Below are 17,988 nucleotides of genomic sequence, written 5' to 3' on the forward strand. Positions count from 1 at the left end.
GTGTGTGTGTGTGTGTGTGTGTGTGTGTGTGTGTGTGTGTGTGTGTGGTTTTAAGGGGCTTAGTAACGGTGTCACAACAAGGAATCCAAGCAGTTGTTGTTGGAATGACTCCTTCCCAGCCGTCATTGGGCTAGAGGCTGTGTCTGGTGTCTGGGAGTCAAACCAGAGTCTGGATCATCAGTGGGAAATTTAAAGAAGTTATTACATTTCAATTTGAAGAATTTACCTGATCTTTTCCAAAAGAAAAAAACTCTTAACTGGACATTCAAAGTAACAGTAAGGTGTAGAATGAAACATAGGGGAAAGCATGACATGACTCGGGGTTAGCAGAACTTTTGGGGACTGGAAAGACCCTCACTGCCTCCTGAAGGCCTATTTCTGTCAAACTCCATACTGCCAGTTTGTAATACAGGCATTCAATTTATTTTATATATATATATATATAGTAAAATATTTTTTTTTGTGGAAAGGTGAAGTTGGTGGAAGGTGGCTTCCAAGTTAATATGTTTTGCATTTTCTAAAAATCCTTGATTATTGATGGATGATACTTGGCTAACAGATCTGGTTAATATGGTTCAGGGTTTAACTCCAACTCATCTATCAAACTCACATTTGTCTTGCATAAAAGCATCACTAAACCCAGGATAATATAATCAAATTTACCAGATAAAAAATGGAAAAATTATGCTTGAAATGGGATTCTGGTTACGCTGAGGTTTAAGATGCAGATCGTGTAATGGTTCAGTTTGAGTAGGGCCATTCATTCGACTCTCTTCGTGTTTTTGGTTTGTCTCTACTTTTTCTCATCTGAAATACCACGTGGCAAAATGCAGTTCAAATGTTACATACATCTTGATATGTATTGTATTTCTGCCATATGGTGTGCTGTTACATTTGTATTCAGGCCCACTGCAGCAAGTCCATGCAGGACAACTGTCTTCTCAGTTTTTTCCTTGAAGGTCTCAGTTTGATTTTTACAGGGAAGATTTTTGAGATTTTGTGATTGTGTTGGAGCATGTTAAGGCTTCTCCATCCCTTGTCCCGGTGTCTTTGGATGTCTACTGGTATTTACACACATACATGCATGTATGCATGCATGTGTAAATGCTTGTAAACTGAGGAATCACTGAAGATTTGGCTTTAGCACAGATCAGAATATTTTCATTGAACTTTACTGTAACTGAGTACCAGTGGTAAACGTTTAATTAAGGTTTTCTTTCAGCTTGTACACATTCTCAGACACAACAATTTTTTCCTTTTTGTCCTTTTGAACTTCCACTTCTCCTCCCCCAGCTGTAGCATTTCACATTATTATACTAACAAACCCAGTCTGCTGGATAATAATTAGTTGTTCATTCTAATAACACAGTAATTACCTTTACTACGCAGACGAAAAATGTACTGCTGACTGTTTAACAGTCCTCGTGTATTTTCCCTTTCCTCTTCCTTTCATGCTCTCTCTTTCCCCAAATACAAAATTTGTTCCTTAGTCATAATTTGATGTGATAATTATAGTGCCCTGTGGTCACAACCCACAGATTTATCATCGTATTATCAACTAGCTCTTTATTTGTCCACGTTTTCATTTCAATACTTTTTTGGCTGTCATGCTCATTGATAAGGTAATGGCTTAAATCAAATGTAATTTTTGATTTTAAACAACAATTCCACCTCCAGAGACATTGTTTTTGCTAAGATGTCAGTGCACACCTTTTGAAACCAACCCTTCCCTCCTTTTTTCCCTCCTTAGTTTATTCATAGCTACTATGTGAGAGCATTTACATAAGAAGACAAAAAACTCAGTTTGTATGTCTTTAAGTTTAATTTGCAGTAGGCTGTTTGAAAAAATGTAAATAAGAAGGCATTACTCGCTATTTCCTTGATAACTTGATTCTTTATGTATATTCATGTCCTAAAGTGTAAATTAGAATTTAAAATTAAAAGAGAAAGTACAATTTCTTGCAGTTGGGAATGCAAATTTAGACATAACTGATTTTGCATTTTGCAGTTTGTTGGACAAAGCTTTAGTTCACACTCCCATGCAACTGACTGCTAGTGACAACAACCCAGACCACTGACTTGAGCCTCTCCGGTCCTGTGTGTGTTATTTCCCCACCCAGTACTCTCCCTTGCTGAAGAAGCTCTACTGTCAGATTGCCAAGACCTGTCCAATCCAAATCAAGCTGTCCTCCTCTCCTCCTCATGGCAGCATCATCAGAGCCATGCCCATCTACAAGAAGGCGGAGCACGTCACAGAAGTGGTCAAACGCTGCCCCAACCACGAACTAGGACGAGACTTCAACGATGGTATGATAAACAATCCTGGTCCTTTGACCATAACTGACTGTACCTGGACATTTTATGTCGACAACATTATCCCCAAACTATTTTGTCGTAGTTGGTTGAAAAAATAAGGGCGATGAAGTGAATGACATGACATTTAATAACCAAGACTGTCTGTTATCCGTGATGCTTTGACTTCGATCAACCAACTGTGTCCTTACCTGTTCTTTCATCATTCTCGTCAAAGGCCAAGCAGCCCCGGCCAGTCACCTGATCCGAGTAGAGGGGAATAACCTCTCTCAGTACGTGGATGATCCTGTCACTGGACGGCAGAGTGTCTTCTTGCCGTATGAGGCTCCACAGGTTGGTGGTTCATCAGCTACTGTGGATCACAGAGACACACAATGCATTGCAAGCTTAGGGACGGGACTCATGACCTCAAACACCACAAATTATGGGTGAATGTACAAAATATTTGAGATATTTACTCTTTTCATGAAGTATACCCATGAGGTGAATCCTAGTTGATTTTCATCCATCTCAATATCTGAAAGATATCCCTATCATGTTGTACATTCAGCCTAAGTGTTTTAAAAGACACACAATGGATCGGTCAAGCTCAAAGAAACAGTCAATTTCTCCGAGGTACTTCGTAAGAAGCACATCTATAAATAAAGATGCCGAGCATGTCCATACAAGTGCAAGAGTGAGAAATCATCATGACTGTGATTGCACCTGGGGAGGTTAATGCAGAGTATGATCGTCTCGCCTCACATCAAAGTGCACAGCAACACTGCCCTCTAGTGCTGAATTAGCATATTTACTGTAAAATCTATCTGTAAAACGGGATGTTTGCTAGCGAACAGATACGCACACTGATAGAAACTGTTTGAACAAAGTGTTATTAAACCAACAAAACTTCGAAACAGCCAATTATTCTCTATTTTGTGTTTCAGGTGGGGACTGAGTTCACCACCTTCCTGTATAACTTCATGTGCAACAGCAGCTGTGTGGGCGGCATGAACAGAAGACCCATCCTCATCATCATCACTTTGGAAACCAGAGAGTAAGTCAACAATTCACAATTCATATGCAGACAGTTCAACCCATGTCTCTCTTTTTAATCAAACGAGCAATTCTCAGCTCTTTGTCATGTGCTTTATTTTGATTCTTTCTTGCGCCGGGTATTTGGATTTTATGAATTTACAAATGTTTTACAACAGTACATACTTGTTAATGATACAGGACAAAACCCATCAACCTACAGATCAATGGAAAGTGCAGAATATTATACATATCACATTATACACACTGTTATTACTACATATAGTCAATATTCAGTGCCATTTACCATGATAATGTACAATTTTGCAGTCTGGCTGCAGCCAAAGAGTATAGCGTGAGACTATTCAGTGCATTGATCCACCAGGCTAAAGTCAAACTGAAAAGTAAAAAGATACTTGGCCTTGTTAGAGAACCTGCATTTTCTTAACAAACGTTATTTGAGTATATTTCCTATCCCCGATTATCTCTGCAGCGGTCAAGTGTTGGGCAGACGGTCGTTTGAAGGTCGGATATGTGCGTGTCCTGGCCGAGACCGCAAAGCAGATGAGGACCACTTCAGGGAACAACAGGCCCTGCATGAAAGTGTGGCCAAAAATGGCAGTGCCAACAAGCGCAGTGAGTTGAATAAAATTGAACAACACGTTCATCTTAACTACAAATTTAAATAGTGACTTTTTATATGTCGTGATACTTAGATGTTGCTCTCTGGCTGTTGGTCTACATTCAACAATCAACCAAGATATCTTGGTCCTCAATCTGAATACGATTTTGAAATGTGTCAGAAACCTGCTCAATCATAATTCTGATTCTGTCGTCTGCAGACTTCAAACAGAGTCCTCCAAATATTCCCAGTCCAAATATTAACATGAGGAAGAGGCGGCATGGAGAAGAAGAGATTTACTATATCCCCGTAAGAGCCTTTCACACACTTATCATTTGACATGACAGTAGTGTTAACAGTGTAATACAGACATAAGTTACAGATGATTTAGACTTGATATATGAGATTTTAGACCTTTAAATTGCCAAATTCATTCATATTCGTATGTGGAAATATTTACGCTACAATGCCTAGTCAAGTAAATTTGATCAATATCACAAATCTCTTGACTAGAAGAGAGTAGCATTGTATCAAACACTGGAAACATTTTTTTTTAAGGACTGCCTTATTGTATGTGTTGTGTTTATGTGTAGGTTCGTGGTCGGGACAACTTTGAGCTGCTGATGAAGATTAAAGACAGTTTGGAGCTGGTGGAGCTGGTGCCGCAGCCACTGGTGGACTCCTACAGACAACAAACACAGCAGCAACTTCTGCAGAGACCGTGAGTCAATCCAACACTAACACTATGCACAAGCACACAGACGGCTACTGGTAAACATGCACACATACTGTCCATAAAGGTGACTGAAAAGATTTGATTGACCCAAACACATGAACAAAAACAAAAAAGGCATATAAAAAACTCAAATTTCTTTATTGTTTTTTTTAGCTGAAGTCTGTGATTAAAATAAAGAGAAGGATGTAATAGAATAAACCTCACAAAAATTGGACATTTAGAGTCTTGTTGAATTCATCAAACTGACTGTTTTACTCACTAACACACAGACACGCATTCCTCTAACCTCAGTCACATTCTCCTGTTTTCTCTAGGAGCCATATAGCATCCCCCTCCCCTTACTCTCCACTGTCCAACATGAACAAACAGAATGCCCACGGAGGCCTCAACAAATCGCCCTCTGTCAACCAGCTGGTGGGGCAGCAGCACCAGCAGCATCACACTGCCCCCACCTCCATAGCGCATATGGGTGAGTATCTATATATGTGATTCAAATCAAATCAGACGTACTCACAAAGCACATTTTTCAAACCAATTTGTTGTAAAGTTTTCTGATCAGAAAATATCAATGCAAACAGAGCCTGTTTATGCCATTATAGTTCAGTTCTTTGTGCTATTCTGCCGCTCATTATTTCATTGATCACCCCTCCCTTTCTCACAGGTTCAAACATGCTCAACAGCCACCACATGCAGGGAAATGGTGATATGAATGGTGGACACAGCAGTCAGACTATAGTGTCTGCCTCCCACTGCAGCCCGCCCCCTCCGTATAACCCTGACCCCAGCCTTGTCAGGTACCTCACCCTCCAATGACACTCCTTCTTTATGCTCCTGTAAAGGGCCAGCAGACAATCAGATGCACTTGTTGGGTTAAATTCAAATGTTGATACCAAAAACAGCTCGTTTGTTAGACCATGTTCGTACAAATTTGATCAAACAGGTTTTTGGAGAAGTTCCTAATTTGCAGCAACATGTGTCTAGATTGAACTGTGTTATGCAGTCAGTTTGATTTGATTATGGCTGCTTTGTAGAGGCTTGCCATTACATCACAAATCGGGCAACCATGGCTGGTGCCTTAATGAAGGTCCATTGAGGAATTGGCTGCATGGAAATAATCTCTCTATATAATTGGGGGGTAAATAAACAAAGGCATTACCTTGAAAGGTTGTGTTATGGGAGAAGGGTAATTTGGTAATGTTTTAAGTAAAAGTGAAAAGTGTGTATTGGTATTTTTGTTTCCAAACTTTGGCTACTTTGATATAACAACTGTCCTGCCACCAGTAGTACGAGATATGTCTAAAAATGTCTGTCTTGTCTTTGTTGGCTGGCGAAAAGTAATTTACAAAACAAATGGTGTTCTTGCCTAAGCTTGCTCCTATTAAGTAAGTCAGCTCCCATTCAAAAACATGTTAATCATGTCTATTTACTCTGCTCATACAGCCAAGCTGCTCAAGAGTTGTAGACCTCCACTATGGCTGCCAGAGGGTTTGTTATGTCACCCAAAAGCCCAAACTGTGTGTCATACACTAAAATCATTCACACTGTCACTGTGTATACAGCCCACCTTTGCAATGCACTACAGCGAATTTTCTTCAAAAGAAACTTCCGATGTCTAATAAGTTCTGTTTAATTTTAAAGTTTTTTCCTATTTTTTCTAAGATAATGTGTCAGTGCAGTTGTTTTAATACTTAGACTTTGCTTTTGCAATTTCAACTTTTTTGATACAGCAGACTTTGTCCACCTTTTTGCTTTCTAGATTGTTATGTTTATTGTACAGTTAAATTGTACAGTTAGCTTCTTTTTCATTTACACTGTATGTTGCCATAACGTTAACATTTCATGTATTTATAATAAAGGTTCTTCATCAAAGCAAGAGTGGCCTTATGAATCATTAATATAAATGCATGTTTATGAGTTTACTTCCACTGCATCTATCAGGCTGTATGGTTTCAGCACACTTCAGGCTAAATCTTTCACTCAGTTTTGAACTAAACTAATAATAATTTCAATAGATAACGACGTAACATAACAGAATGAGGTGCTTTTATAATCAATTCTGTTGAACAATAAATGCTGACTGTAATTATCAAGTTAGTATAGTCGTTATTCTACTCAAGCACAGCTGCAACTTTCATCAGTGTTAATGAAGTTGATTTTAGCTTTGTAGCTGTGGTCTAATGGCAGTCTAAGCAGCCCTGCTTTTCTCCCCTTACAGTTTTCTAACCAGTCTGGGCTGTCAGAACTTCATTGACTACTTCACCTCCCAAGGCCTCCAGTCTGTCTACCATCTTCAGACTCTCTCCATGGAGGTAACCACTCTCTTCCTACACTCACAATCTCACAGTGAAAATAACTTTTTGTGTCCAGAGCTTCATAGAAAACAGAGAAAAGCGGAAAAAGAAACAGTAAAGGAAAGAACAAACAGTTACCGTAAAATAATACCAGAGAGGGGCTTTTGAAAATCACTTGAGGATGGAAATAATTTGACCTAGTCTAACTAAAGGTACCCTTTAGAGTTTTTGTCCACTAGTGATATAGATCAATATTTTTTGTATCTATAAGCAAACAAATGAGGATGCACATGCACTCATCCTTGTCCTTCTTTGTTCATAGTTTTTTCCTACATTCTTACATTCCTCCAATGTTTAACTTTGTGCTGTCACCAGGATTTAGGTGCACTGAAGATACCGGAGCAGTACCGCCTTGTCATCTGGCGAGGTCTGCAGGACATGAAACAAGTTGCTCCCCTCCAACTGCCTGCCTCCACTCATCACCATGACTATCATGGCCAGCAGCTTCTTCGCTCCAGCAGCAACATGACTGCATCTGCCATGGCGGCCATTGGGGCTGCCAGCGGGGAACTCCAACGTCAGCGCGTCATGGAGGCTGTGCACTTTCGTGTCCGCCACACCATCACCATCCCCAACAGGCCAGGTGTTGTTGGGACGTCAGGGATGGCAGCAGCTACTGATGATTGGGCTGACTTTGGTTTCGACATGCCCGACTGCAAGCTGTCCCGTAGTAGGCACTCCATCAAGGAGGAGTTCATGGAAAGTGATGTTCATTGAGCCTGAGGAGAATCTTTGGAGCCAATGTTGTTGCCAGCATTAGCCTATTTACAAAGTAAACGCATGTGGATAGGGCCTTTAATTGTGCTTGTAGGTGTTGCTGGCATATTTCAGTCATTGATATTGCAGAAAATCAAGTTCCATTTTGATCGTCAAACATTTCAGTGTGAATGCACTTTTCTGTGCTTGAACAGTTGTTCCACTCAGAAGTTTGAACATGAGATGACACAAAAGGACATCTCAAGTCTAAATAGCAAATACCACTGTGGTAATAGCATCATCAGGGCAATGCTAAACACATATGGTCTGGACTATACTTTTTGGGACTCTGACAAGTGCATATTGATGAATGTTGCTGTTTTTTTCCTGGAAAACGGAATGTTGATTAGCTGCACATCAGTTTGTTACTAGCCTCCAGTACATTCATAGTGAACATAAAATGGAGCAATTTCACAATTGCACGAATGTCACAGTAGATGAATCACTAATTCAAAATGTTCTAGTTAGAATTTTTGTGTTTGAATACACGAAATTAATTCTCAGCTGATTTATTTATTGTTATTTCCGTTTTCCTTCACTGTACAAATGTATATACTGTATCTTGTAAATGTTTTAGACTAGATGTGGTTGCAAAGAGGTATTTTGATTCAAAATAGTGTATCTCCTGTTTGCCGGCCAATGTAAAGAACTGAATGGAAAATCTTGTAAAAACTCAGCTATGGAAACACATAGTAATGCTTATTTTTAATGGCTATGATAATGTAATGACCTTTAGTTAAGTACGCCCATATCATTTAATTGTTAAATGGGCTTTGGTATTAATATTGTGTATTCATGAAAACAAATGGAAATCACAGTCAACACGTAATATCAGAAGTTGGACATTGCATCCATTACTTTTTTTATGAAGTCATAGGAAATACTGTTGTTCTTGTACAGAAACACATTGCAAAACACTTGAGACAAACTATCAAAAACAGTATTATATCTTAATAGCAGGGATTTAATCGGAATGTTGATTAATAAATGAACAATAACATCCCTGTTTACCAAGACACTAGACAAGACTGTAGCATTTGTGTCCTTCTTTGTGTATTTTGAAAAACCTTGCAGGGCAAGGTCCTCATATATCGATTATAGCTAGTTGTGAACCTAGTATGTATCTTCATGGCACTTGTTTGTGGATATTTAATAGCAACATTCCAGTTTTATTTCTTGATTGCCATAAAGTTCATTTATAATGGTGTCAAATGTGTTGGAAGTAACTACTTGACTTTGTACCATGATGATAATTTGTACGGTTGCACCTGACATCACTTTTCTTTACAAAGGGACACACATACTTTCGCCCACTATCCACCAACTGGTCAAAAATGAGCACTTTAATGCTTTAAAAGTAAAAAATAATTGAGGATTATTTGTGCTTATGATCAGTATTATGAATTACAACAATGTAAATAGAAATAGTGCTTGTTTTCATATTCCTGGTGAGTTTTTTGTTATCAATTTTGTAGCGATCATTAAGACATGTACCTATATAACTATTGCTGTTCATCAATGTCCAGTGGTTTCTGAGGTTGTTAAGTTTGGTGTTTTATTTTCTCAAAATCATGGCTATTAAAATATTTGCCTTCCTTTAATGTGTCTCTTCATCAAAGTCAAAAAGGAGTTGTATTTGAATGAACATTTAAGTTAGTTGTCAAGGGTAAAGACTAAATCTAGGCAGCATTTAACATGACATGCATCATTTATTTACATTACATTACTCGAGTGGAAAGGTTACATGCTGTTCGTTCATAGTCCATCATTGTATTAATATATTTTTTAATTGTTTTATCTATTCTACTGTTTTATCTATGTTTACAAGTCACCTCAGTTTTAGTTTGTCCTCACTGTTTGGCTTTCTGTTATCATATTTTTTTTTAAGGACTGCCTTATTGTATGTGTTGTGTTTGTGTGTAGGTTCGTGGTCGGGACAACTTTGAGCTGCTGATGAAGATTAAAGACAGTTTGGAGCTGGTGGAGCTGGTGCCGCAGCGGACTCCTACAGACAACAAACACAGCAGCAACTTCTGCAGAGTTCGCAATTATTTAGTGTATTTTCAAAGTACGATCGTCACTCTATAATCGTCCAAAAATACATTTGTTTTCGTCAAAATGCGTTGGTGGTGTATGGTCGAAGCCTCGCGAAAAAGCATTGATAAATATGTTTGAAAGTGTTCGGAGAGATGCCCAAGGAAACCAGTTGATTCAGTTCACCCTAAACCAAAACGTTCCCTGGGCAGTGGCAGATCGCGTAGCTCGACCGTCTTTGGGTTTATTACTATTTTGCTCGCCAGAGTTCGAATCCAGGTTGTTGCGATCTTTGCGTAAATGTATTTTCTTCTATGTATTTCTTCATACGTGGCTGTGATGCAGTGCTAATTTATATAATCGTAATCCCAGCAATTGATATGAGATGTGTCTTTTAGATCTCCAGCAATATGTTTGTGAATGTGTGACGAATCAGGCGACAGAGGCAGAAAACCGCTGCAGCTGTTAAGCGAACACAACACACGCACGGAAGGGAAACCAGTAGGTCCAGAAACCAGTAGGGACGTAACACCGGTTCTCCGCCGTGAATGTACAGATAACTTAGGAGCTCAGGAGAGAGGAAGCAATTCAACAAATCAATCCATTGTGTTGATAATATACAATATCTTTCTTTAAACGTCTTACCGCTGCTCGTATACTCTGCTAACTTCCGTGAACTATTGAGAGGCTCCATTGCTTTAAAAACGGATTAATTGGAGTGAACGGCGATGACGGGACTCTCTCTTTAAAGGGGCTCTGGGTTCTACTATCCTGCCTGGGTTCTACTATCCTGCCTGCCGTTATCTCTAGCTCGAATCCTTGCGGAAGTACTGACGTGTTAACAGCCAGAAGTGGCTAGTTTAGCTAGCTAGGTAGAGCCGGGTAGTGACACAGCGGCCATATCAGGTAAGAAATGACTGTCATTGATTATTTTCACCTTAATTGCAAACACCACCACCAGACGCAGACAAGTATTAAAACTAAAACACATTTCAAAACCATTGTATCATTCAGTGAGTGCGGATGTGGCTGCTGGAGTGGTTTGATTTCTAACTGGGCTAACGTTAGCTGGCTAGCCGTTGGCAACGTACTACTGTATCGGCGGAAGTGAGTTGTCAGATTGTCACAGTCCTTGCTGGTACTTGTAGTTCAACGTTTTCTTGATCAACATGGATTGTAATGGAAATAGAGGGGGTCATGAACTACACTTTCTTTAATCAGGTTCTAATAGGCGCTACGCTGAAGTTCAGGGAAATGTAGTCGCATGCATTAATTTAAGGACTGATAGGGGTGAACTGTAGGTTTACGAAAACTACATAACCCATACAGGCGATGATTTGGGCCAAAGGGCAATGCGCTTTCAGATGACTAGTTAGCTATTTCTATGGCTAATTTGTAAGCTAACGTGAGTAATACTCTTTCTTTAAAATAGTGGCAGTGACGAAACGTTTGTCACAGTTATTGCATGTTTTGTTTCTATCGTATCCATGCTATAGTTATCCATGAGAGCCTGTTGTAATAAATATGACTTATTAGCTGCCTTCCAGACCGCTTCAGCCTGTTTGCTAGCTATGCAGCTAACGTTAGCCACAATCACGAACATCTCTACACGATCTTGCCTTTTTAGCTACCGTTCCATGTCAAAATTCCCCATTAAAACACTGTAATCGCAATGGTTACACAATGAAAGTTGGTAACAAAATACCTGAAACTTAACCCCGAACTATGTTAAAGGGGGGCAACCGACTAACGTCAACGTTACATGGAAAATGTATGATCTACTCGTTACTCGTTAAATCAATGGATCACTGAAAAGTTCGCCGTAAAAGCAGCCGAAATATGTCGCCACTGGTTAGATTTAAGTTACAAAAATCGTTACCTAGCTTGTTAGTTTCAACCGAACGAATACTAGAGTTCCCCATGTTCGTTATCTAACGCTACACATCATTTAGTACCGGTTATGTGTACCTGTCAGACAGCTTCCCCATCTGGACTTGCTTAACTACACAACACACAGACCACACATTCTGGTCTTCACAGATCCAAACGGCGGATCACACATTTCAGTAGACTCATTACTTTCTTAACTAGCCTTATATGGTATTAATGATTATTGTACTTAAGACCTACATTTAATGCTGAATCCTACTAAGAAGTAAAACATGATTAAAAGAGGCAATAAACAACATGTGAAGTAAATACTTGCGTGTCTTTTCTCTTCACAAAAACTCTGCTGGCTGGAAAAGGTTCTACCCTGTTGTCTTACAAACTTGATTTGAAATTCTAGCCAATATAGCTTAGAGTGGGAGATGCTAGATTTGTGCATATTAGATTACATATAAAGTGTGTTTCAGTCATACTAGCCAAGCCTACATCCATGCACCACTAATCAAAATGTCTTTTTCATCTTTGCTGGCAGAATGTCAGAAGGGGACAGTGTTGGGGAGTCAATCCATGGGAAGCCATCTGTAGTTGCTGCCTTTTTCACACGGATTGGACAGGTAAAATGTGTACTGTTCAAATCACAAATGTATATTTTAGGGATTAAATGATTTTATACTCTGGTGTAAATACTGGATTGCATATCATGTGTAAATATATTATAATTTTTATTTTTTTATTTTTTTATTTTTTATTTTTTTTAAATCAAGGTTGTGTCTTACTTGGTCATCGGTGACATTCTCTGCCTCTGATAGCTATATCTTTTGTTTTCCTCTATTTTTTTTGTTATAGGTCTATCAGTCATGGCTAGACAAGTCAACACCATTCCATGCAGTGCGATGGGGAGCTACTCTACTACTTACTGCAGTCTACATGATCAGAGTGTACATACTACAGGTAATTGTTTTCAGTTTTTTCCAATTTACTACATCGTTCTTTGCTCAAGGAAGAAAACAAATGTAAGCTATGAGAGTTGTACATAGTTGTAATACAAGCAAACCAAAATGTTTAACTTGCCCTGCAATTTTTTTGACACCGTCAGAATAAGAGGCGTTTATTCACCTCTACTAATTATTTAACTAGTAGTTAGTGGTGTTGTTGTACTGGATTGTATTATATTTAAGGCTCATTGTTCTTTGTTTTGTGCTGATTTTCACCAAAGGTGAAAGATTGGCTTAGAGGACACTACAAGAGGACAGTGACTGTACATATGTTTCATTCTGTATCCCACCTGTCTGATGTGTGTTTTGAAAATTTGCCGACTTGCCTGTTCTGTTTCCATGAAAATGTTCCTGCTCATATGTGTGTGTAATTTTCACTAAAAAAAGTTGCACATTCATGTTTTCTGTATGCCCATGAATCCTGTTAATGTAGTGATGTTTCTTATGCTGCCTTTCAGGGTTGGTATATAGTAACATATGCTTTGGGAATCTACCATCTCAACCTGTTCATTGCTTTTCTATCGCCAAAAGTGGATCCTTCAATGCTTGACGAAGGCAAGTTGAATTAATTAAATCTGATCAGCTCTTTGTACAGTTTTCATATTGTCTACTTTGCAGTAGGTTACCTATTGTGTTATTAACTAGCTGTTTATTTAGGCTTTTAACTTTCACACATTATGGTCAATATTAAAGAGTACTAAGAATACTTTTCCATACACAACACAGGTTTGCATCACATACAGAACAAAATACTGTTGTAGATTTATATATCTGAGGATGGAGTTTAAATTATTTGTCTATGGTTGGAAGTGTGCAACACTTTTTAACATTGAGATTTATGGATCCAAACAAAACAAGAGCACAACATCCACAAAGTCAAACTTGTTAGAACATCCAAGGAAATAACATGTCATCGTGCCGGCCACACTATTGATTAACAAGTGATCTCTCGGAAGTTAAGCGCAGACTCATAAAAGCAAAAAACTATTGTGAAGTAGTTTATTCCCCTTATTTAGCCTAATAAGCTTTTCCTTTGTACATAAATTGTTATTACAGATTAACAACATTTCAGACCAGTGTCTTTTATTTAATAAAATACAACATGAACGTAATAATAATTTTGGTCACATTGTGTTTTGACTTGTACGTTGTTGGTCTCGTGATTTGAAGGTTGCACTTTTTAATAACTACAACATATCACCATAACCGCTCTCTCTTCTGCAGATGAGGGCCCATCCCTTCCCACCAAGCAAAACGAGGAGTTCCGCCCGTTCATCAGGAGATTGCCTGAATTCAAATTCTGGTGAGTCTAGCTCGTGGCCTGGCCACCTGTCATTGTCACCCACAGAGTGATTGCAAATGAATTCCATGGTCAACTTTAAAGTCATGCATTTGAACATGTAAAACAAAACGGAGATGTTGGATTGAATTACCAAGTGTGTATTTGCTTGTGACGCTGTGTGATCTTACATCCTCATCTTGACTAATCCACTACTTCATCCATAGATCATGCCTATAGACATTAAATTAGACTCTTGTAAGCGTGGCTTGACAAACATTCACCGGGAAAGTTAGCATCTTTGAGCAGTTTTAGCTTTATAAAAATTGTGTATCAATGAAAAAGCTACCGGTTGAGCATTAAGTCAACATTTCTCTGTGCTCTACTTTTCACAGTTCATGTTAAACCTTGCCTGACCGCCATGTGTTTATGCAAACTCTTTGTCCTCTTGTGCACTAAAGCAGGAAGAGAGGAAAGTGGCTTTTTCATCGTGTATAAAACGATGATCTTTGGTTTTTAAACTGAGAGAAAGCTGTAATAGCGTTGAAATATTTATCAGCTGTTTTCAGACTCACTGCGTTGACTGAACTTGAGAAAATAAGATGCATTAGAACAGGTTAAGAAATTTAGCCAAAAACCTTTTGTTCATTGTGAGTTTTTTGTAATATTTGTTTCCACGTATCCATTCTTCATTATTACACTTCCACATTAGTCTCTCCACAATGCTAAATTCCAAAATGAAATCTCCTTTAGTGTCTAGACATATGCATTCAGTAAATGACTGGTTACGAGTTGAGGATGTTGTTGATTTTATGCTTCCACTAATGTGGTTAAACTGTTTTAACTGAGGTTATCTTGTCTTGCAGGCATTCGGCGACAAAAGGCATCGTCATCGCCATGATTTGCACATTTTTTGAAGCCTTCAATGTGCCAGTGTTCTGGCCTATACTTGTAATGTACTTCATCATGCTCTTCTGCATCACCATGAAGAGGCAGATCAAGGTAAAAAAGTATACATGGACTGATGCGTACAAGTGCACTGCATATGTTGACACTGCAGCTATACTGGAGTCACAGTGTAACATAAACAAAACTAAACATCTAATCGGTCACGAAGGTCGTATGTTTTGAAGGGGATTCATTTTATTTGACTGCATTATATTGTACGGGTGTTTATGTCCAGCTTTTATATGCAGAGCTTCTGTTCAATACAGAATATCTGAATACCAGCTATCATTGTTCTACTCCCACCACATGGGATAAGTAAAAAAATGTTTACGCAAATCCTAGAAATACTTGTTGCTAATTCTCCTCTTTTTCTTCCCCACTTTCTCTAGCATATGGTCAAGTACAGATACCTACCCTTCACACATGGGAAGAGGACATACAAAGGCAAGGACGAAACAGGGAAACCTTTTGCTAGTTAAAATCTCCCCCTTACCCTTCCCCTCCTCATTTTAAATTTATCGGTCACAGTTAGTGGGGAGTGACAAGGGTTAGAGATTGATTTACCTTTTTGTAAGCGGAACAGTAAAATGAAAAATAAAAAAAAGTTTGATCCATGGTTCAGATGAGGATATGACCAGCATGGATCAAATAAGTCTGGGAATATTGCCTTTTGTCTATTTAGGGGTAGGGTTTTTTGTTTTGTTTTTTCTTGAGGACCCCGATCCTCGTTTTAGGATTGGTCTGCTATTGTTCAGTGGTAGGTGAGACTCAATGCTGCCTTTTTAACCCCATGGGGTAAGTATAAAGTCGCCAAGGAGGAACCACACTGGAAAAAAGTTGCCGTGAAATTTGTGATTATTTTTTTTTTTTTTTTTTCCAATGATGGGGATTCCAGTACATCTCCTTCTCCCAAGTAAAATAAATCTGCCAAGTTTTGATTAATATATTGGTACCTACTTATTTGTAACAAGTTATATATTAAAAGTCCATAGTGTTAGAAACATGACATAATTAAATGTGTAAGAGGAAGCTGAAGGAAATGCAATGTCTTTAAGTTGAATCATTTCTTCTTTTGTGCCGCTGCTCTGGGTCACAAGTGTCTCAGCCAGTCCTTTGTACGACATGCAGTCACTTTGGAAAAGTTAGTCACATTTAACTTGAATATGCATTCATGACGGGCAGAAAACACCGATCCTAATTCATCTCTTGAAATGATTAGCCTATACCCAGCGCCAAATAATTTTAGATTTCTGTTTAACTTGAATTGGCACCTCACACAATTTTGTTAAAAAAATTTTGTTACCTGATTCTCACTAGCATAGCCAGTGGAGCAAGCATTATTATGGATGATTAACAGGGACTTGACTTAAATCTTAAGCCACCCACCACATCATTGAATGCGTTATTTTAAGCGAGTGTCACTAATCCCAACCCATTTGGTCTCCTGTAGCCTGTGGTCTACCTTAAATCACTTCTTTCTACTTTAGCGCTTTTGTAGAGCTGGGATACTGTGTCGTTGAGCACCCCTATAAACCAAATTTATTTGCATTATTTAAGGTTTCATTTAGCTTGATATGGCAAGTCAATGGATTTGTTTTACGTCACATCTTTAGACCATTATGTGCATCATTGTTCAAAATATACTTTATCTTCAAATTGCACAGCCAGTATTCAAGCCCAAGTCGAGCAATTACACATCTATCCCGACGACCTTTTTCTCTTTGAAACATTTACCCATCTAGGTTTCAAAGCCTGGGGTCCATTCAATTGATGTAGACTAGCTGTTTTAGTACTTTAAAGTCTGTTTACTTTGAAAAACGTTTTGGTAAATAGTCATTCCAAGCAAACTTTTGTTCTCTTTCTTTTGCAGAGGAAACATAAGAACACAGAGATTGAGAGCTTTTATTATAACAAATGGATGAAGTGGTTGGCGATCACTCTTTTCTATAAACCTGTTGATTTGTTTTTCTCCATTTTAATCAGAATGCTGGGGATTCTGTCATTATTAAACTTTGATCAGCACTGTAGTAAGGGATCAAAACATTTTCCTGTAAAAAGTTTGTTTCAAAGGGTTGTCTGTAGGATTTGTGTGTATATATATATATTTGAAAATATGAAATTCTTTTGAGATTATTTTTATTTTAGTTTTTTCTTTCAACCACCATACTGTTTCCAAGTGTTTAAATCCATTTCAGTTGAAATTGATGCAAGCAGAACTGGTTAATTGGGTTCTAGATTGGATGAATTAAATATGTTTCTCATAGACTGCATGTTATTGTTTTCCTGTGCTACAGTTATAAACAACTTGATTTTAACAACTTAAGTGTAATTTTTTTTTTCACTCCAAATGCTATTAAAGAGGCTGTGTCCCTTCAAACAGTACATAGTTGTGTCTGCCTCATATTTTGCATATATTAATGGAGGAGCTAAAGGTCAAACAACAAATCTGATCAGCCCACATGTGTCTACATTTCATTCATTTGACTCCAGTACAATTCATGAATCACTGAACAGCTTTCACAGACGATAAACACCCCTATATTGATGAGATGAGAAACGCAAGAAAAATTAAGTTCATAGAATTATTGTGGGAAGCGGGCCACATTCATTAGCAGAAGTGCGAGCAAATGCCGTCTTAATATCAAACGTCCTATGCTGTTTTCTGCATTCACTCATGACATCAGGAAGACAAGTGCCTTTCTTCCATTTATAGTTATGGAGGTCACTGCACCTAGGAACACTCGATGCAAAATAAATATTTTAGAAACCTTCCCCACATCTATGCCTCAACACAAACCTGTCTCTGAGCTCTGCAGGCAGTACTTTCACCTCGTGGCCGGGTTTTTTCTCCAATTGGCATTGGCTGCTGTCGGTACACTTAAAGAGACAGGTGTGTGCTTTTACAAATCTTGTGCAATCCATTTCATTTACCACTAGCGATGGGACTCCAATCAAGGTTTAGAAATATGTGAAAGTGTTATAGCAAGTGTTCTGATTACTTGGGGACAATATGATATTTCAGGGTTTTTGTATTTTCATGAAATTGCAAAAAA

The 17,988-nt window shown here is 38.4% G+C and overlaps 2 protein-coding genes across 4 annotated transcripts in view; both read left to right on the top strand.

Annotated features, from left to right (window-relative positions):
* Positions 1–9,207, top strand: part of tp73 (tumor protein p73) — a 21,860-nt gene extending 12,653 nt beyond the window's left edge. The window contains exons 4-13 of the mRNA XM_031844618.1: positions 2,121–2,307; positions 2,531–2,646; positions 3,240–3,349; positions 3,821–3,963; positions 4,170–4,258; positions 4,543–4,670; positions 5,000–5,154; positions 5,347–5,479; positions 6,901–6,994; positions 7,352–9,207. Of these exons, the coding sequence (XP_031700478.1) occupies positions 2,121–2,307; positions 2,531–2,646; positions 3,240–3,349; positions 3,821–3,963; positions 4,170–4,258; positions 4,543–4,670; positions 5,000–5,154; positions 5,347–5,479; positions 6,901–6,994; positions 7,352–7,753 (1,557 nt within the window). The 3' untranslated portion in view covers positions 7,754–9,207. The remainder of the gene's footprint in view (positions 1–2,120; positions 2,308–2,530; positions 2,647–3,239; positions 3,350–3,820; positions 3,964–4,169; positions 4,259–4,542; positions 4,671–4,999; positions 5,155–5,346; positions 5,480–6,900; positions 6,995–7,351) is intronic.
* Positions 9,208–10,256: 1,049 nt separating this feature from the next.
* rer1 (retention in endoplasmic reticulum sorting receptor 1) lies at positions 10,257–17,317 on the top strand. 3 transcript variants are annotated; one of them, XM_031844622.1, is made up of 8 exons: positions 10,258–10,732; positions 12,246–12,327; positions 12,560–12,664; positions 13,167–13,263; positions 13,933–14,011; positions 14,854–14,989; positions 15,325–15,379; positions 16,806–17,317. In XM_031844622.1, the coding sequence occupies exons 2-8, from the start codon at positions 12,247–12,249 to the stop codon at positions 16,814–16,816; spliced, it is 564 nt and encodes a 187-aa protein (XP_031700482.1). In that variant the 5' UTR covers positions 10,258–10,732; position 12,246; the 3' UTR covers positions 16,817–17,317. The 3 variants fall into 3 exon arrangements, with proteins under 3 accessions (XP_031700479.1, XP_031700482.1, XP_031700480.1); XM_031844619.1 differs by having other exon boundaries at positions 10,257–10,732; positions 15,325–17,317; XM_031844620.1 differs by lacking the exon at positions 10,258–10,732 and adding an exon at positions 10,773–11,231 and having other exon boundaries at positions 15,325–17,317.
* Positions 17,318–17,988: the final 671 nt, after the last annotated feature.

The sequence above is a fragment of the Anarrhichthys ocellatus genome, unplaced genomic scaffold, assembly GCF_004355925.1.
Source record: "Anarrhichthys ocellatus isolate YVR2014 unplaced genomic scaffold, GSC_Weel_1.0 scaffold5, whole genome shotgun sequence".
Taxonomy (NCBI): domain Eukaryota; kingdom Metazoa; phylum Chordata; class Actinopteri; order Perciformes; family Anarhichadidae; genus Anarrhichthys; species Anarrhichthys ocellatus.

Coding starts and splice junctions, on each gene's coding strand:
- rer1 (XM_031844619.1), top strand. CDS start 12,247: ATGTCAGAAGGGGACAGTGTTGGGGAGTCAATCCATGGGAAGCCATCT. Junction 12,328..12,559: donor TTTTCACACGGATTGGACAG/GTAAAATGTGTA, acceptor TTTTTGTTATAG/GTCTATCAGTCATGGCTAGA. Junction 14,990..15,324: donor CCATGAAGAGGCAGATCAAG/GTAAAAAAGTAT, acceptor CACTTTCTCTAG/CATATGGTCAAGTACAGATA.